General features: G+C 46.6%; 1 protein-coding gene across 2 annotated transcripts in view; it reads right to left on the reverse strand.

Annotated features, from left to right (window-relative positions):
• Nucleotides 1–17,975, reverse strand: part of MLH1 (mutL homolog 1) — a 51,330-nt gene that overhangs the window by 17,432 nt on the left and 15,923 nt on the right. For both annotated transcript variants that reach the window (XR_013830065.1, XM_079933272.1), the window contains exons 10-13: nucleotides 15,926–16,019; nucleotides 14,869–15,022; nucleotides 8,855–9,231; nucleotides 6,645–6,793 (exon numbers count right to left, since the gene is read on the reverse strand). Coding sequence is in view for 1 of the 2 variants with exons in the window: in XM_079933272.1 (XP_079789398.1) it covers nucleotides 6,645–6,793; nucleotides 8,855–9,231; nucleotides 14,869–15,022; nucleotides 15,926–16,019 (774 nt within the window). In the remaining variant the exon portion in view is untranslated. The remainder of the gene's footprint in view (nucleotides 1–6,644; nucleotides 6,794–8,854; nucleotides 9,232–14,868; nucleotides 15,023–15,925; nucleotides 16,020–17,975) is intronic.

The following is a 17,975-nucleotide window of genomic DNA, read 5'->3' on the forward strand; positions in this document are numbered from 1 at the left end:
AAAGTTTACAAACAGCTCATGCGGCTCAATATCAAAAAAAACACAAACAACCCAATCAAAAAATGGGCAGAAGACCGAAATAGACATTTCTTCAAAGAAGACATACAGATGGGCAACAGGCACATGAAAAGATGCTCAACATCACTAATTATTAAAGAAATGCAAATCAAAACTACAATGAGATATCACCTCACACCAGTCAGAATAGCCATCATCAAAAAGTCTACAAATACCAAATGCTGGAGAGGGTGTGGAGAAAAAGGAACCCTCCTATACTGCTGGTGGGAATGTAAATTGGTACAGCCACTATGGAGAACAGTATGGAGATTCGTTAAGAAACCAAAAACAGAGCTACCATATGATCTAGCTATCCTACTCCTGGGCATATATCTGGAAAAAAACATAGTTCAAAAGGATACATGCACCCCAATGTTTATAGCATCACTATTCACAATAGTCAAAACATGCAAGCAACCTAAATGTCCATTGAGAGATGAATGCATAAAGAAGATGTGGCACATACATACAGAGGAATATTACTCAGCCATTATAAAGAATGAAATAATGCCATTTGCAGCAACATGGATGCAACTAGAGATTATCATACTAAGTGAAGGAAGTTAGAGGAAAACAAATATCATATCACTTATATACAGAATCTAAAAAACATGATAAAAATGAACTTATTTACAAAATAGAAACAGACTCACAGGCTTAGAGAACAAACTTGGCAGGGAGGGATAGACTGGGAGTTTGGGATTGACATGCCCACACTGCTATATTTAAAATAAATAACTAATAAGGACCTACTGTATAGCACAGGGAACTCTGCTGAATACTCTGTAATAACCTAAATGGGAAAAAATTTTGAAAAAGACTAGATAAATATATCTATTCTTTAGATAGATATATATAACTGAATCACTTTGCTGTACACCTGAAACTAACATAACATTGTTAATCAACTATACTCCAATATAAAATAAAATGTTAAAAAATAATATTAAAAAGTTTAAAAAATATATATGGGGGGGAGCATTCATAAAAAAATACCACATGAGCCCCAAACTGAGGGAAGATATTTTCACGTAACTGATTACTGTCTAGAATAAACATATAATGAACTTCTAAAATCAGTTAGAAAAGACCAAGCACCCAACAGAAACATGAGCAGAAAACTAGAACAGGCACTTAAGAGGAAATACACCGACTCAGCTTTATCAGTGATCAGGGAAACACGAATGAAAACCACCATTAGACACCTTTTCACTAACACCAAACTGGTAAAAAGTCTGACAATATCAAATACCGGAGAAACAGTGGAGCAAAGCAACTCTTCACACTGCTGGTGGGACCACACACTTAGCGACCCGTTTGGAAAACAAGCTGTCACTTTACAAGCCAGCAGTAACTCTAAGTGTGTGTCTACTCTGCACAGAGCTTCCCGGCCAGTGTACCAAGCTCCTGATCTGCTCAGGTCCAGGAAAGGGGCTGGGGGCTGAGAGGCAGGGGTGACACCCCTGGAGTCCTCCACATGTCCTTCCATAGCAGAATGAATGACTAAACATGTGGCAAAGTCAGGAAGTGGAATCTATTACAAGCAGAAAAAGTAAACCAGAACGTAGCAAGATGGATGAATTTTAGGAATATGTGTACACTTATATACACTGCAGAAAAACAATATAATTCCCTTTATACAAAGTTTAAAATTTGTACAAGTAAACAATAAATTTTGTAGGGCTACAAATATGGGTGGTAAAACTATAATAAAAGAAAGGAAATAATAATCACAAAATGTAGGGTCACAGTTACCCTAAGGGAGGAGGGAAGGGGCTGGACAGGGAAAGAGCACACAGGGCTGCACAGGTGATGGCAACGAGCTGTTCCTTTAAGTTAGCGTTCATTTGTTTTCTCCTGTAGATCCTACTTATGTTTCATAAGCATGATTTTGCATCTACTAATTTATCTGAGTGTGTGTGTATGTATACATATATATATATTTAATGGAAGAAGTAAACATACCACCACAAAGGGGGACAGGGAAGGGGGTGGAGACAGCAGGGCAAGGGTCTGGGGACAGCCATAAGCCTGTACATCACATTTTTACTGTACTTTTTTTTTAAGCTTGGACACCACACATGAGTTCTCACATTGTTACATAAGTTCTGCAACACTCTCTGCTCCCCCCGCAGAAATTTTCCTCATTTTTAGAATAAGTGTTCCCCTCTGTTCCCACTGGAAACTCAATGTCTCTACAAGGATGTTCTGCGTAGGTGGAAAATGATTATTTTAAAAGCTGGAGAACATCAAATAATCCTGAATAATGAGGCACTGGAGGAAAGAGAAGCAGTGTAATTCACTAAAAAAGGGTCAGAGATTTTTCCATACAGACTTTTCATCAATGCTCTGACGCATCCACAAGCCACCAAAGGCCCAGCCTGGGCAGGGGGCCGCGAGGGGGGCGTTGGCTCCCTGCAGGGGGCTCAAGCCAGGCAGGAGGTCGACAAGGAGGACAGGCAGGGCTTCTCCTCCCTGGGCTCCATGAGGCTGCTTGCACTCATTCCGGCCTCCTATCAGGACCTCTAGAACCTGTGCTTTATTCCTCTCCTAGTTACGCCCACAGCACTGGAGGTCTGCGGGCGTTTCCCTACCATTCTGCCAGCAGCAAAATAGGACCAAATGCTCTGTGCTTCAAAGCCAAACCACACATCCGAGTTCACAACGGCAGCCTAGGGTCTCAGCACGTTCTCTGAGAAGCAAGTAAAGCCACCTGAAGGAAGGGTGAGCTGTCCTCTGGTTCCTAAGGGTCACATGTGGAACTTGCTTCCTGGCAGCCCCCGGGCGCCAGGGCCTCTGGCTGCTGCCTGAGCTGATCAAGCAGCCCTTCCAGGCAGATGTCACCCTGTCACCCTGGTGACACGGCCTCTGTCTCTGTTCCAGAACGTCCCTCATTCTACCTTATGTCACAGCCGGCGATTTACCAAACACCCGCCCCCCCAACAGCGTAGACTCCTTTAAGACAGGGGTTTGAGTGCATTCAATGCATTTTCTGCCTCAGGGCTCAGCGCGGTGCAATGTCTGCTGAACTGACTTCTGGGGGGGGGGGGGTAAAATTTTTTTAATATTTATTTTTATTAATTATCATTTATTTTTGGCTGCGTTGGGTCTTCGTTGCTGCACATGGGCTTTCTCTAGTTGCAGTGAGCGGGGGCTACTCTTCGTTGCGGTGCATGGGCTTCTCATCGCAGTGGCTTCTCTTGTTGCAGAGCACAGGCTCTAGGCGTGCGGGCTTCAGTAGTTGTGGCACGGGGGCTTCAGTAGTTGCGGCGCACAGGCTCTAGAGCGCACGCTCAGTAGTTGTGCGCATGGGCTTAGTTGCTCCGCAGCATGTGGGATCTTCCTGGACCAGGGCTCAAACCTGTGTCCCCTGAATTGGCAGGCGGATTCTGAACCAATGTGCCACCAGGGAAGCCCCCTGAACTGACTTCTTGAACAAAAAGAAGCTGTTACATGGTGACAAACCATAGAAGAGTGTGTACACTTAAACCCAGGACTGTTCACCAAACATCAAGAAAATAAAGTTGTGGATGAAAGGCTAAGCACATTTTCAGATTCAAGCGATAGCAAGTAACTTATGACATTCCTCATCCTCCTTAACAGATCAAAATTATGTGACTGGCAATAAGTAACTTAGTCATTATTAATCCAGGATAAGCCTAATTCCATGGAACACGTGACGGGACACCAGGCCAGAAATTATCTTCGTTGGTTGCTCGAAAGTGTACCCAGGAGGACTGGGTAAATCCAAAGACTCCAGAGTTGTCTGATGGAGCATTCAACTCTGACGTCCCTCAAAAATAGATTCCAGGGCTTCCCCTCTGAGGCAGCTCCTCCCAATCCCTCCTTCAGCAAAGATCTCCTGAGTCCCCGAGCCAGGCACTCTGCCAGGTACCGCGATGAAATAATCACACAAATAAGTGCAACTAAGAACATCGTTAAAGGAAAGCATCTTACTTCCTTCCTGGGCCAGGGTCACAGCTCTGTGGGGGCACAGCCAGGCTCTGGCCTGCCTCCCCAGATCTGAGCTTCAGAGAAATCCCCATAGGCATTCAACTCAGAGACAAGCAGCACCCCGGCCTGGGGCCGCATCAACAGACGCAGTGAGCAGGGCCCAAGGCAGCGGCACCCCACCCCCACCTTTGCACATGGCGTCTCAGGTGTTCACCACAACAGCCCGGTAAGGGCTGTAGCAGGAACACCATTTCACAGAGCAGGGAAAGGCCCCACAAAGGTGAACAGACTTCTGAGTGGCTACGGAATGGTGTAGCTGGCAGGGGCTTCAGCAGAGTCCTCCTGGCTCCAAAGTGCTCACCCCACTCCCCACACCAGGACTGGGACTCCCTCTGTAGACCCTACCCTGCATGTCTGAAAATAGCCTCAAGTCTGAGGGATCAGGGATCACATGCTGTGCTCATCCCAACATGTGATCTAGAGCAGCTGATCTAGTTTTGCACCTAAATACTGGGCTAGCATCTCTGATGCAAGCCACACCAGTAACGACCCACCCTCCACAGGGCAGGCACCCAGGCCAGTTTTGCCTTGTAGGGATGTTCCAACTAATCTGTCCTCTCCATCTTCCATTTCCTTATCTTTAAAACAGAGATAACAGCATCTGCTCTGCCTCCCTCACAAGACTATTCTAGAATTAAATGAGGTAACACTCATGAACATACAATTTCAGAACATTTAGATTCATCAGCACTTCATCAATGAACTCCAAACCTGACCAAACCTGGTGCAGGTTAGCTTTGTACTGCACTGAAAACAGTTTGCAACTATTCAGAAATTTATTGAAATTATAACTTTAAATAGCCTGCTTTGCATAAGGAATACAAATCCTTAAAGAAAACTCAGTAAATTCCAAATCTGAGGGAGTCTGTCAATTAATCAACTGTGAGGAAGGCTGCTAAATAAATCAAGTCATGGCCCAACCTCCTCTTAATTATTTAAAATGGTTTTAAAAGCTCCCAGCTTGAAGGCCAATAACAGAGGGAAAGAGCAATGGGAGAAAATCTTAACGGAAACAGAAATCAGAAGCCAACTGGCAGCGCCGTCTGCAAGTTGCAAGGCCTTAGTCACAGGAAGCATATAGCCTTCCAAGGGAACAGGCCCCCTATGCCTTTCCCCACATGCAGACACACAAAGGCCCAGAGTGCGAAGAAAAGAAAGAACGGGCAAGGAAAGGCAAATTGAGGCCTTCCTGCATTCATTCAAACAAGCAGTAACTGAGAGAGATGTAAGGGGCCTCTGAGTCAGAGTAGCTGTTTAGGAGGCTAACAGTCAGTGGGAAAGGCACTAAATTGCTCCTTGGCCACGCCGCACAGCTTGTGGGATCTCAGGTCCCTGACCAGGGATCAAACCTGGGCCCTCAGCAGTGAAAGCGCAGAGTCCTAACCACTGGACTGACAGGGGATTCCTCACTCATTTCTTTTAGAAGTCCAGGTTGTCATATTTTAAGATAACTTTCAACACTGCTATAAAATTTTAACTTGTTTAATCAAGAAATGTGTAGTAGGGCTTCCCTGGTGGTGCAGTGGTTGAGAGTCCGCCTGCCGATGCAGGCATGGGTTCATGCCCTGGTCCGGGAGGATCCCACATGCTGCGGAGCGGCTGGGCCCGTGAGCCATGGCCGCTGAGCCTACGCGTCCAGAGCCTGTGCTCCGCAACAGGAGAGGCCACAGCAGTGAGAGGCCCAAGTACCATAAAAAAAAAAAAAGAAAGAAAGAAAGAAATGTGTAATAGATGAAAAATGGCAAGGCCAGGGCTAAACTGTGTAGGCTCAAGTGCAGAGCCGCCCAGTGGAGCCCAGCAATGATGGCTCCACCTGGAGCACGACTGTAACTCAACAAGTGGGGTCAGGACTGCTATTAGGGCCAAGTCACTATCACACACCTCAGTCCCTGTGTCAGTTCATCCCTGGGAGGTGACGAGGTCCCTTCCATTACTAAAACCGTAAAGTTAGTTTTGGAGTAATGGGGACTCAAATGGAGTTTTATACTCAGGTGTTCTGAAAGCTATTTCTGAGGGATTTTTCACTTTAGGATATAAAAATATCTATTGACTCCTTACTCTGTACCAAGTGTTTTACTTACATTTTCTCTCTAACCAGCACAATAATCTTCAAGCGTGAAATTAATCTCATTTTACAGATGAGGAAAAACTGAGTCACAGAAAAGTTAGGTCATGAGTCTAAGGTCACACAACAGAAGCAGTAGTGCCCAGATACAAACTAGGGCCCCCCAGAGCCTGTGCACTTTCAGCAACAGCACACCCAGGGCAGGCCGTGCTGCTTTTAGCTAAGACAGAAATCAAACTGAAGATTATTTAAATGACCGCTTTACTCTGACTCCTCTGGTTTAACGAGAGTACCAATTAATTCTAACTAAAACCAGAGACTACTTTTCCCTTCTCTCCCAGTTGAAAATTATTTTTCAGCTGCTGCTGCTGTGGGTTACTAAAGGAAGCGAGGTTTGTTCAGCACACTGCAGAGGCTGTCCCAACACAAACGCTTCCTGAACTTCCCAAACCTTCACATTAGCAGTTCTGGCCCTGGGAGTCGCAGGCAGCCCTCAGCACTTACGTACTCTCATGTCCCCGCTCACTGATTTCTTCCTGGAGACTCAGAATGCTGGTAAGGTTAATGATCCTTCTCCGGGGGGTACAAGCTGCTGTCATTTCCTTTTGGGATGCATCCTCCACCATTTCCAAATCAGAGCCTTCCCGATGTCTCTTTCTGCAAAGTAAACAAGGAACTGGCAGGTCATAACTATCTTAAACTGTTTCAAACTCAGTCAAATTTTGTGCCTTGCATTTTGGAGAAGGGAGCAGCTTCTCTGTGCCAGCTCTCCACATCTGGGGAGGGCTCCCTGTGCTGGAGGCGGCCAGCCAGATCAGGATGTCCTCCCAGATGCTGCTTCCCTGACACCCCTCAAGCCTTATTAGTGGCCACTGCAGGCAGCAGGGCTTTGGAGTCTGGCTCAGCCCGGAGACATGCAGGGTCTCGATCAAGTGCGCTGACCTCACCACATCTCATTCATTCAGCCCTCCATCCATCCGTCCATCGGGCACTGTTATAGTACCAACCTCACACAGCCATGACAAAGTGCCTGCCCTCACCATGCTACCTTTCTAGTGGGAGAGTCAAACAGCAACCGAAGAAAGATCATTTTAAGTAGCAACAAATACTGTGAGGAAAATAAAACAAGGTAACAGAATGAAGGAGAAGCAAGAGAACTTTAGATTAAATGGACGAAGAAGGTCTCTGGTAAGAGGCGACATCCGAGTTGAGACCTGGGCGACAAGAAGCCGGAGAGTTCCTGCACCGAGGGACCAGCAAAAGCAAAGGGGTGAGAGCTCAGGGAGGTCGGGTCAGCACTGGAGCAGCGTGGCCAAAGCGCCACGAAGGGGAGGAGAGTGATGAGCTGGGGGCGGGCAGGCTGGTTTCACCCCAAGTGCCGTGGGAAGCACTGGTTTTCAGCAAGGAGTGAGACACCCTGGTTCCTGGTTCAGAAAGATTCCTCTGCTGTGTGGTAAATGGCTCGCAGCATTAAGTCCCCAAGTGATAAACAGAAATGTCACACTTCCCAGCAGGGCTGTTAAGAGCATTAACTGAGATAATGCATATTAAGTATCTGGCACACAGTGGATGCTCAGTGAACGTTAGCATCCTTTATTATTCTCTGAAAACAAATCCTTAGAAGCCATCTCCCTAGACTGACTTGGAAGTGAGCAAACCAGAGTTAAAAAACTCACCCAAGTTCCACTGGGCAATCAGAGCCAGGGTTTCAGTGGTCAGACACCAGGGGGATGTGCGGCCTCAGGCAAAGGACTTCACCCTGAGCTCCAGGGTCAGTACCCGCACACACTGAATAAGGAACATCCACCTTACAGATGTCAGTGAGATGTCCTTGAAGCACCCACAGAGTGTACACTGAAGATGCTCAAAATTAACTGACAGTCATTAGTACGGCTGTTCCTGCCCCCTCTCTCTAACTCTCGTTCACCACTAGCTCATGCACTTCAGGGAGTTTCATAATTTGAACTGAGAAACTGTTCTTCTGAAAGGAGTGAAAGCAGCTTGCAGTAGGATGGAAGAATCCTCCAGATATTTTAGGCCCCCCTTTCCAGCCACCTCTGCTGTTGAGGCTTTATCAAAATTCAATACTAAAATTAAAGGATAGATCTTCTTTTTTTCTGATGTGTTTTTAAATAATGTTTGGAATCACGGACATTTAAGATATTTCAAAGGCCACTGTGATGGGTGACTCTAAAGCCATGGTCAAAGGCCAACAGTAGACCAGGCCAAAGCACCAACCCATTGGAGGGAGAGGGCAAATCAGGGAGAGAAGATGCAAGGGGTTTGTGACAGTCCAAGATAGAAGGTAGTTTCATTAAAGAACGAAGGAGGACTTCCCTGGTGGCGCAGTGGTTAAGAATCCACCTGCCAACACAGGGGACACGGGTTCGAGCCCTGGTCTGGGAAGATCCCACATGTCGCAGAGCAACTAAGCCCATGCGCCTCAACTACTGAGCCTGTGCTCTAGAGCCCGCGTGCCACAACTACTGAAGCCTGCATGCCTAGAGCCCGTGCTCCACAACAAGAGAAGCCACCACAATAAGAAGCCCGCGCACCGCAACAAAGAGTAGCCCCTACTCACAGTAACTAGAGAAAGCCTGCGCGCAGCAACAAAGACCCAATGCAGCCAAAAATAAAGTAAATAATTTTTTTAAAATAGTTTAAAATAATAATGATAATAACGAAGGAGGCAAGCTGTGCTTTCCCACAAGGCCATACCTGGGGTTCTCAGGGCTGGAAGAGGGCCCTCTCTTCTCTGACGAGTCTGCAGTCCTCTTTGCTGCATCCTCCTCCAAGCCCTGATTCTTGGCAGCCACTTCAGCAGGAGCTGAGAGTTCAAGCATTTCCTCATCCTGCTGCCTGGCCCCGCTACTAGAAGCAGCTGTCCTGTCCTCTACGACAACAGCCTGGGGCTGACTGGATAGGGCTTTGCTCACAGGCTGCACGAAGGCATCGAGTTTCTGTTCCCGGCAATCTGTGCGGACCATCTGGTGGGCATACACCTTGTCGCCACTTCCAGCAGTAGATGAGAGGGTCACACCTGTTGTGGATTTAACCACTTCCCCAGAGGGGCCAGTAAGACCTGGTAGTAAAGTCTGTGTCAAAAAAGATGACAGTGGGAAGAGTCAGTGTATGAAGGACAGAAGCACAGGTCCCAAAATGGAGTAAAAGCTAGAACCAGGTATATCATTACAGAATTATTATAGAAGCAATTCTGACCAAAATTTGAAGTATGAAATTAAAAATACACAAATAAAAAATTCAGCTAAATCCTTATAATTTAAAAACTGGTTTGAGGGCTTTCCTGGTGACGGAGTGGTTAAGAATCCACCTGCCAATGCAGGGGACACGGGTTTGGGTCCTGGTCCGGGAAGATCCCACAAGCAACGGAGCAACTAAGCCCATGCACTGCAACTACTGAGCCTGTGCTCTAGAGCCCATTAGCCACAAGTATTGAGCCCACGTGCCACAACTACCGAAGTCCGCGTGCCTAGAGCCCATGCTCCACAACAAGAGAAGCCACTGCAATGAGAAGCCTGCGCACCGCAACAAAGAATAGCCCCCGCTCACCGCAACTAGAGAAAGCCCGCACGCAGCAATGAAGACCCAATGCAGCCAAAAATAAAATAAATTTATCAAAATAACCCTTAAAAAATAAAATAAAAACTGGTTTGATATAAAAATACTAGTGTAAAACTCTCATATTTTTGTCTACTTTTTATTTTTTTGCTGCCATAAGAGATTTTTTTTATTGTGGTAAAGTATACATCACATAAAATTTATCATTTAACCATTTTCAAGTGTACAGTCCTGTGGCATTAAGTACATTCACACTGTCGTGCAACCATCACCAACATCCACCCTCCCAAACGGAAACTCTCTACCCATTAAACAGTAACTCCCCATTCTCCCCTCCCCTCTAGCTCTGGCAACTACCTTCCTACTGACTATTTTTAAATATACACATTTCCTAGGTCTGTCCACTGGAAAGGCCTGAAAGCAATGACCACCCAGTAGCAATGAGGTCCCCCAATCCCAGATTATAGTGTCTAAATGCCATTCCCCACTAAAATAAACCAGAGTTCCTTGGAAAAGTGGCCAATTCCAGGGCATGGGCTGGGAAAGTACAGAGTGAGCCTACAAACATCCTGTCTCACCAGACACAAGGAAACTATCAAAAACTCATGGAATTGGGTCAAAAGGACAAGAGCCCCAGCCTGAATGGGCTTCTGCTGGCCAAAGATGGAATAATTTGACTACAACTGATTGAATTATGATGCTTGTTAACAACTATGACAAAATACTAAAAGAGAAAGAGAGAAAAATGGAGAAGCGAAAGAGGGAGGGAGAGAGGGAGAGACAGAAAAAAGTCATTAAATGTTACTGGACATTGCTAGGACACCAACCCATTTCCCTGCAAATTGATCATCAAAGGCATAGAACTCAGCATTTATCCTTACTTTCTGGTATGAACTGTATTTCAGGATAACCTGTTAGCTCTAACAAATGAGTGAAAATTATTCTGTACAGAAAATTATAGCTTATTAATAAAGAAGAAATGATAAAATCAGAAAATCATAATCTTGCAATCCTAATGAAATAACTGATGCAGGCAATGGTCATCAATGAATGGTGAAACCTTTAAGCTAATCACTAATAGTGAACTTCATGGTGAAGGAATCAGGCTGTCACCAGCTAAGCCTGCTGAGAAATCCTAACACCAGGATGATAGAACAAGCCATCACACGCCTCCTGCTGGGATTCGATAGAAAGTACATGGCAGGGGCTTCCCTGGTGGCGCAGTGGTTAAGAATCTGCCTGCCAATGCAGGGGACACGGGTTCGAGCCCTAGTCCGGGAAGATCCCACATGCCACGGAGCAACTAAGCCCGTGCACCACAACGACTGAGCCTGTGCTCTAGAGCCCGCAAGCCACAACTGAGCCCACATGCCACAACTACTGAGCCTGTGTGCCACAACTACTGAGCCTGCATGCCACAACTACTGAGCCTGCGCACCTAGAGGCCGTGCTCCACAAGAGAAGCCACCACGATGAGAAGGCTGCGCGCTGCAACAGAGTAGCCCCCGCTCACTGCAACTAAAGAAAGCCCATGTGCAGCAATGAAGACTCAATGCAGCCATAATAAATATTTTTTTAAAAGTACATGGCATCATCTATAACAAATTCTTGCAAACATTTTTTTAATCTGAATATAATCATACCTCTAGATCTAATTTTCAGTTTATAGGAAATATGGAGGATTGAAACAAATTAAAGGACACTAAGAAGAAGCAATCGGCTAACCCAAAATGTGCATTTTTCTACAGGACACCTTCAAAATAAGCTAAAAAGAACTATAACCAAAAAAGGTAGGGTGATCTTTCTAGTTTCAAAGAGACATAACCAAATATAATGAGTGGAACTTGACTGGATACAGATTTGAACAAAGCTATTTTTTTTTTTTTGGCCGTGCCACATGGCATGCAGGATCTTAGTTCTGTGACCAGGGATCGAACCTGGGCCCATGGCAGTGAAAGCACCGAGTCCTAACCACTGGAGAGCCAGGGAATTCCGGAACAAAGCTACTTTTATAAAAAGATCTTTTTTTGAGCAATTAGGGTATTTGAACACAGACTGGATGTGAAATGGTATTATTACTATTAATTATATTAGGTGTAAAAGGACATTGTGATTGTATAAGGAAAAAAAATGTTTTTAGATGCATAATGCAGTACTAGGGGAAAAATAAGTGCCTGGAATCTGCTTTAAAATACTCCTCCCCAGGGACTTCCCCAGTGGTCCGGTGGTAAAGAATCCGCCTTCCAATGCAGGGGACTCGGGTTTGATCTCCACTCGGGGAACTAAGATCCCACATGCCATGGGCAACTAAGCCCACGCGCCACAACTACTGAGCCCGTGCACTTCAACTAGAGAGAGAAAACCCACATGCCACAACTAGAGAGAAGCCCGAGTACTGCAGTGAAGATCCCGGGTGTCACAACTAAGACCCAATGCAGCCAAATAAATAAATAATAAAAATTAAGAATTAATTAAAAAACACTCCTTCCCATCCCCCACCCTCAAGTGGGAGAGGGAGAAAGAAAACAAGATGGCCAAGTGTTGATGATCTGTTGAAACCGGGTGATAGGTACATGGAGATTTGCTGTATTACCTGCTTTTCTGTGTGTTTAGAAAGATTCAGTAATAAAGAGTTAAATAATAAAAAGTTACAGTAGCAACTCTGCTCAAAAAGGAAAAAGTCTCCTGGCACAGTTTAAAAAGGCCTTGCGATGCACTTACTTCATCTGCCTGTGCAATTTCCACAGGTGGATTTTGGGAGGCAGAAAGTAACATAACTACTCAGTAATTTTAAAGTCCTGAAAAGTGAAATACCTTGTCCAATATGACAGAGTCGGAACAAACTGCAAGAGCCGCCAGGGTTCCCGATTTCCATACCAAATGGCCTCACAGCAAACCAGGGCTCTTGCTGTACTGGCCCCTGGAGTAGAGTGCAAGGCACAAGCTGGGGAGCAGGACGAAGGCGACCCACAGCCAGAAGGTCAGGAGCCAGGGCAACCTGCTGTTGGCAGGGCAAGAAGGTGTTCTAATGACCCCACAGGAGCAGGGGCAATCTGAGTTTGGAGCCCTCCATGCAGAGCAATGCACCAACAGAGGGAGGCCCTCTGATCCAGAAACCCACCTTCCTTCTAAAGACACACTGGTCAGGACCATGCAGAGTTCTTTTGGGAAATAAAATGTAATCTAACTAAATGAATCTGCCTCATGCAAGATGAGACAAAGAGGGAAACTGAGAGGTTCTTTTCCCAGTGGAGCGACAGACTCCTCCTGGATCTCTGGTGAACCCCTTCCTCTGGCTCTCTCCCCCAACTCCCCACCAGCCAACCTATGTCCAGATGCTGGCAATTCCAGATTTTTAACTATTAGTGAATGGAGCCACGTCCTCTGCTCAGACCCCCTCCCCACCTGTCCCAAGTCGCTGTGGATTTCCATCCACTCTCCAGGCCACAGCCAGAGAGCTCTTCATAAAATGCAAACCAGATCCCGTCAATTCCCATCAAGTCAAGGTCTAAACTCCTTAACTTACTGATAAAAACCTCTCGATCTGGCCTGAATTCTGCGGTGAGCGTAGGCCTTCAACACGCAGACTCCGCGTTGCTTAACCCCGGCTGCACATGCCAGCACCCAGCAAAGCTTTTGAAAACTACTGATGCCCAGTCCCCACCCCCTGAGATTGATTTATTGGTTTGGGGAGGGCCCAGGTATTATCTAAACGGTTCCCAGGTGATTCTAATGGCAGCCAGCATAGAGAACACTGACTCAGCACGCTGAGCATTCAGATCCTTAACACCTGTTCTCTTGCACCGCCCCCCACCCCTCCCCGAGGCCTGTTATCCTCATCCTTTCCTCGGCCAGAAAAGCCCTGTGCACTCCTCGTCCCCTTCTGCCCACCTAATTCCTTCTCAGCCTTGGGGGCCCAGGCTCCATATCCCTTCTTTCACATCTCTGAGGCCCAAGCCCAGGACAGGAGCCCCCTCCTCCCTCCTCCCAAGTCTCTGTTTTTCTCTCTTGTGGGATGGGGACTCGAGGAGAGGAGACCGTACCCAGCAGCACCTTGCCCATGGGGGAGCCTCAGCACATATTTGGGGAGGGAGCAGTAAAGGGTGCTGAGCAACAACGACGGATGAAAACCACCTGCCAGTTATGGAGCCCCCCCGTGCAGCTCCTGTTCCAACGGCTCACACACACCCCACCCTCAGCTCCAGCAACCTCTAGGCGTGCGGGCCCCAGGGCTGCCCCAAGTGCGTTCATTTCACTGCTGGTCTCCCACCCAGGTTCTTTCCAGGTGGTAACTGTGAATACTCTTATGGGAAGCACTCATCTGCTTGGTCACTCTGAAAGTTTTCTGAGAAGCAGGGCTCACAGAAGCCTGCTCTCTGCTTGCAGGACCCAGTGTAATTTAACAGGGAAAATGTTTCCATTTCTGTAGTTTTGGTGTCTGCTGTGCTTCTGATGAACCCATCAGAACCCATCCTCACTATGAATACAGTACAGGACTGCCCAGAAATGATGTCATCTCAGAACTGGGACAGGACACTAGAGATCATATTACCAACCCACTATTTTACAGATGGGAAAACTAAGGCCCCAGAGAGGGGGAGCAGTTTATAATCAAAGCACTTAGAACCTGGATAATTGTAATAAGATGAATGGCTGGACATTTTCCATCTGCTGTTCACCAACCACTTGTAAACTTCCTTGAAAGTGGGGGTGACCACTTCCACCTTTACTGAGGGGGACATGGAGGCCAGGGAAGGTTAGTCACACAGCAGTAACCCAGGTCTGACACGAGAGGCCCCGTCCTTCCCCTGCCTCTCCAGAGCCTGGCCCCTGCACTCTGCCCTAGGTATGCGGAATCAGCCTCCTCTGAAAGTCTCCAGTGGAGAACGCAGGGAAGCGGCACCCTACTCTGTTTCAGACAGCTCATTTTCCTAGGAAGGCAGTCTAAGGTCAGAAGGAGGCAGAGAGAAGAACTCAGGGCTTGACTCCAGGCCCAGGAATAACACCACAAAACCTTTACAGTTGGGTTCAAAGAAGGAAATGCTGCTGAAGGAAAGTCCTAAAGCAACCGTCAAAAACCTGGGCTCTCGTGTGACAGGGCACATATAAGGTGGCAAAAGCACCAGAGAAAGAGCTGGGTGAAGCGCCCCCACCTGGGTGAAATAGGTCCTGGAGGCGTTGGAGCCCAGGAGCCTGCTCTCAACGTGCTGCTGCACCCGCTCCAGGATGCTGTCCTCGTGCAGGAAGTGAACTTCGTGCTTCGTGGGGTGCACGTTGACATCCACATTCTGGGGGCTGATTTCTAAACTGGCAGGAAAAAAGAGAACAGTTGCCTCACATGGTGAAGAATGGGGGCGGGCAGTTCGCTCACGGTGTATGTGGTGGGTGGAAGACTTGAGGCCGAATGACACAGCGGTTAAGACTTCAAGGTCAAGTCTGAGTGACCTGGGTTCAAATGCTGACTCTGCTACTTGAGAGCTGAGTGGCTGTGGGTAAGTTACAGCATCTTTCTATGCCTGTTTCCTCACTTGTGAACTGGACATAACACATGGTGGGGATTAAACTCGTGTAAAGCACTTTGCATGTACATGGCATGTTTATCATACGTCAGCTGTTATTATCCCCTCTCCAGAACTAGTGGAATTTCTCATTACATAACCCACGGCCAAGGCACTTAACTTCTCTGGACTGGTTCCCCCATCTGTAACCATGAACCTGTCCCTATTTAGTGCTCAGTATTACATGGAGATCAAAACAGTATATGTGAGAGAACTTTCTAACATTAAAATGTAATACAAAAGTCAGTTTAGAGGCTGTGCCAGCTATCAACTTATTGCCTCAGGCCAAATTCACCACTCACTGCTGGCTCTGATCTTTGTAGGTAGAGGGCACTGGACAGACCCTGGAGAAGGAAGCGTTTCTCTGCCAGGTTCGGGCAGGTTCCTCCTGGGGCAGGGGCAAGACCTTATTCACCTTTGTTTCACTAACACACTGCCTGGCACAAGGGAGCCTCTCAGTGGGATTCTGCAGGAGTGAATAAAGGAAAACTGTGCCCTTTATCTGTGAAAAGGGAAAGAACAACCTGTGCCACTGGGTTATGGGATTCACTCTGACCAGGCTAATTAGCAAGTCCATCTCTTTCAAAGAGGACCGCTGGACAGAATTACTCTTCCTTGTGAGTCTTGGGTAAGGAGTTCAGAGCTGCATTACCTGAGGTACAGGAACGGGTGTGTGTTTTTGGGCAAATATGCTGCATACACCGTTTCTATGGCTTTTCTTAAGGAAGTTGACTCTACCAGACGATCTAGAAAATAAAAGTAATTAGCTCAAATCTGTCCCAAGGGGTGAGGTGACAGGTGCACACCTATACTATGCCATGACATCAGCTCAGGAAGAACACCTCTGGGGTGACATCCACATCAGCCCCCTTTACCATTATGACTCCTCAGCATCTCACTGGGATTGGGGCTCTCTTCTCACCCGAGTAGCAGGAATACGACGGGGCAGTCAATTCTGCCTCCCCACTCCCTTCCCCCTGCCAGTCCAGGTGGACCACATGCCCTTGCTCAGAATTTCATTCTGCAAATACATCGTGGGGACCTACCACACGTGCCACAAGTTGGGAAACAAACTCTGGTAAATAAACCTAATTCCAACTCCCAGCGGTAAGGACCACAGGGGAGGGAGTGGCTACCTCTGCTCAGGGACCTCCAACAGTGGGGGAGCCAAAAGGAGTACTTAAGGTTAAGACTGTGTTTTCCAGGCATTTCAGGTGGTAGAAATATCTGAATGCACGTTGAAGGTAATTTAGGAAATGAGGCAGGCTTGAGGGGCTGGAAAACAATAAAAGCTGGGAGAGATAAGACTAAAATCAGGAGAGATAAGACTAAAATCAGGGCATTGGCAGGTGGATTCTTAACCACTGCACCACCAGGGGACACACGTTCGAGCCCTGGTCCCGGAAGATCCCACATGCCATGGAGCAACTAAGCCAGTGCTCCAAAACTACTGAGCCTGCGCTCTAGAGCCCGTGCGCCACAAATAACTGAGCCCACATGCCACAACAACTGAAGCCCATGCGCCTAGAGTCCGTGCTCCACAACAAGAGAAGCCACCACAATGAGAAGCCTGCATGCCGCAACTAGAGAAAGCCCGTGTGCAACAACAAAGGCCCAGTGCAGCCAAAGATAGAATAAATTTTTTTTAAAAAGGAGCTGCTTTCAAAAAAAAGACTAAAATCAGAGGAAGATCTTCATACAACACAGCTCTCTTTTCTCCTCAGACCGATGACCTGCTGATGACCTGCTGTCCTGCATTGCTGGAGCCAAGGATATGCCACATCTTTTTATTTCCAATGAGAAGACGGGCCCGTGATCTTAGCAATGAGGAGACTATTATTCTGAGTGCTCACTACATCACCCACAGCTGCCTCAATAATGCTGCTGTACTGTGTAATCTGACAAAAGGACAGCTGGAGCCCCTCAGCTGAGATTTCTGATCTTGAGATATGCCTAAGGAGTGTTCTTTGTCCCTGCCACCTGAGCGAGCCTGTCCAGTGTGTAGATAAGTGAATGACACACATAAGAGTCTGAACTAACCTCTAAAAAGTCTACAAATAACAAATGCAGGAGAGGGTGTGGCGAAAAGGGAACCCTCCTACACTGTTGGTGAGAATGTAAATTGATACAGCCACTATGGAGAACAGTATGGAGGTTCCTTAAAAAACTAAAAATAGAATTACCATATGATCCAACAATCCCACTCCTGGGTATATATCCAGAAAAGAAGAAAACTCTAACTCAAAAAGGTATATGCACCCCAACATTCACAGCAGCACTATTTATAATAGCAAAGACATGGAAGCAACCTAAATGTCCACCAACAGATGAGTGAATTAAGAAAATGTGGTTTAGGGACTTCCCTGGTGGTCCAGTGGCTAAGACTCTGCACTCCCAATGCAGGGGGCCCAGGTTCAATCCCTGGTCAGGGAACTAGATCCCACATGCTGCAACTAAGACCCAGCACAGCCAAATAAATAAATATTTTTTTTAAAAAAAATGAAAATGTGGTGTATATATGTATATACACAATATTACTCAATCATAAAAAGGAATGAAATACTGCCATTCGCAGCAACACAGATGGACCTAGAAATTACCGTACTAAGTGAAGTCAGAGAAAGACAAATATTATATGATATCACTTACATGTGGAATCTAAAAAATAATACAAATGCACTTATTTACAAAACAGAAAGACT

The sequence above is a fragment of the Stenella coeruleoalba genome (assembly GCF_951394435.1).
Source record: "Stenella coeruleoalba genome assembly, chromosome: 10".
Taxonomy (NCBI): Eukaryota; Metazoa; Chordata; class Mammalia; order Artiodactyla; family Delphinidae; genus Stenella; species Stenella coeruleoalba.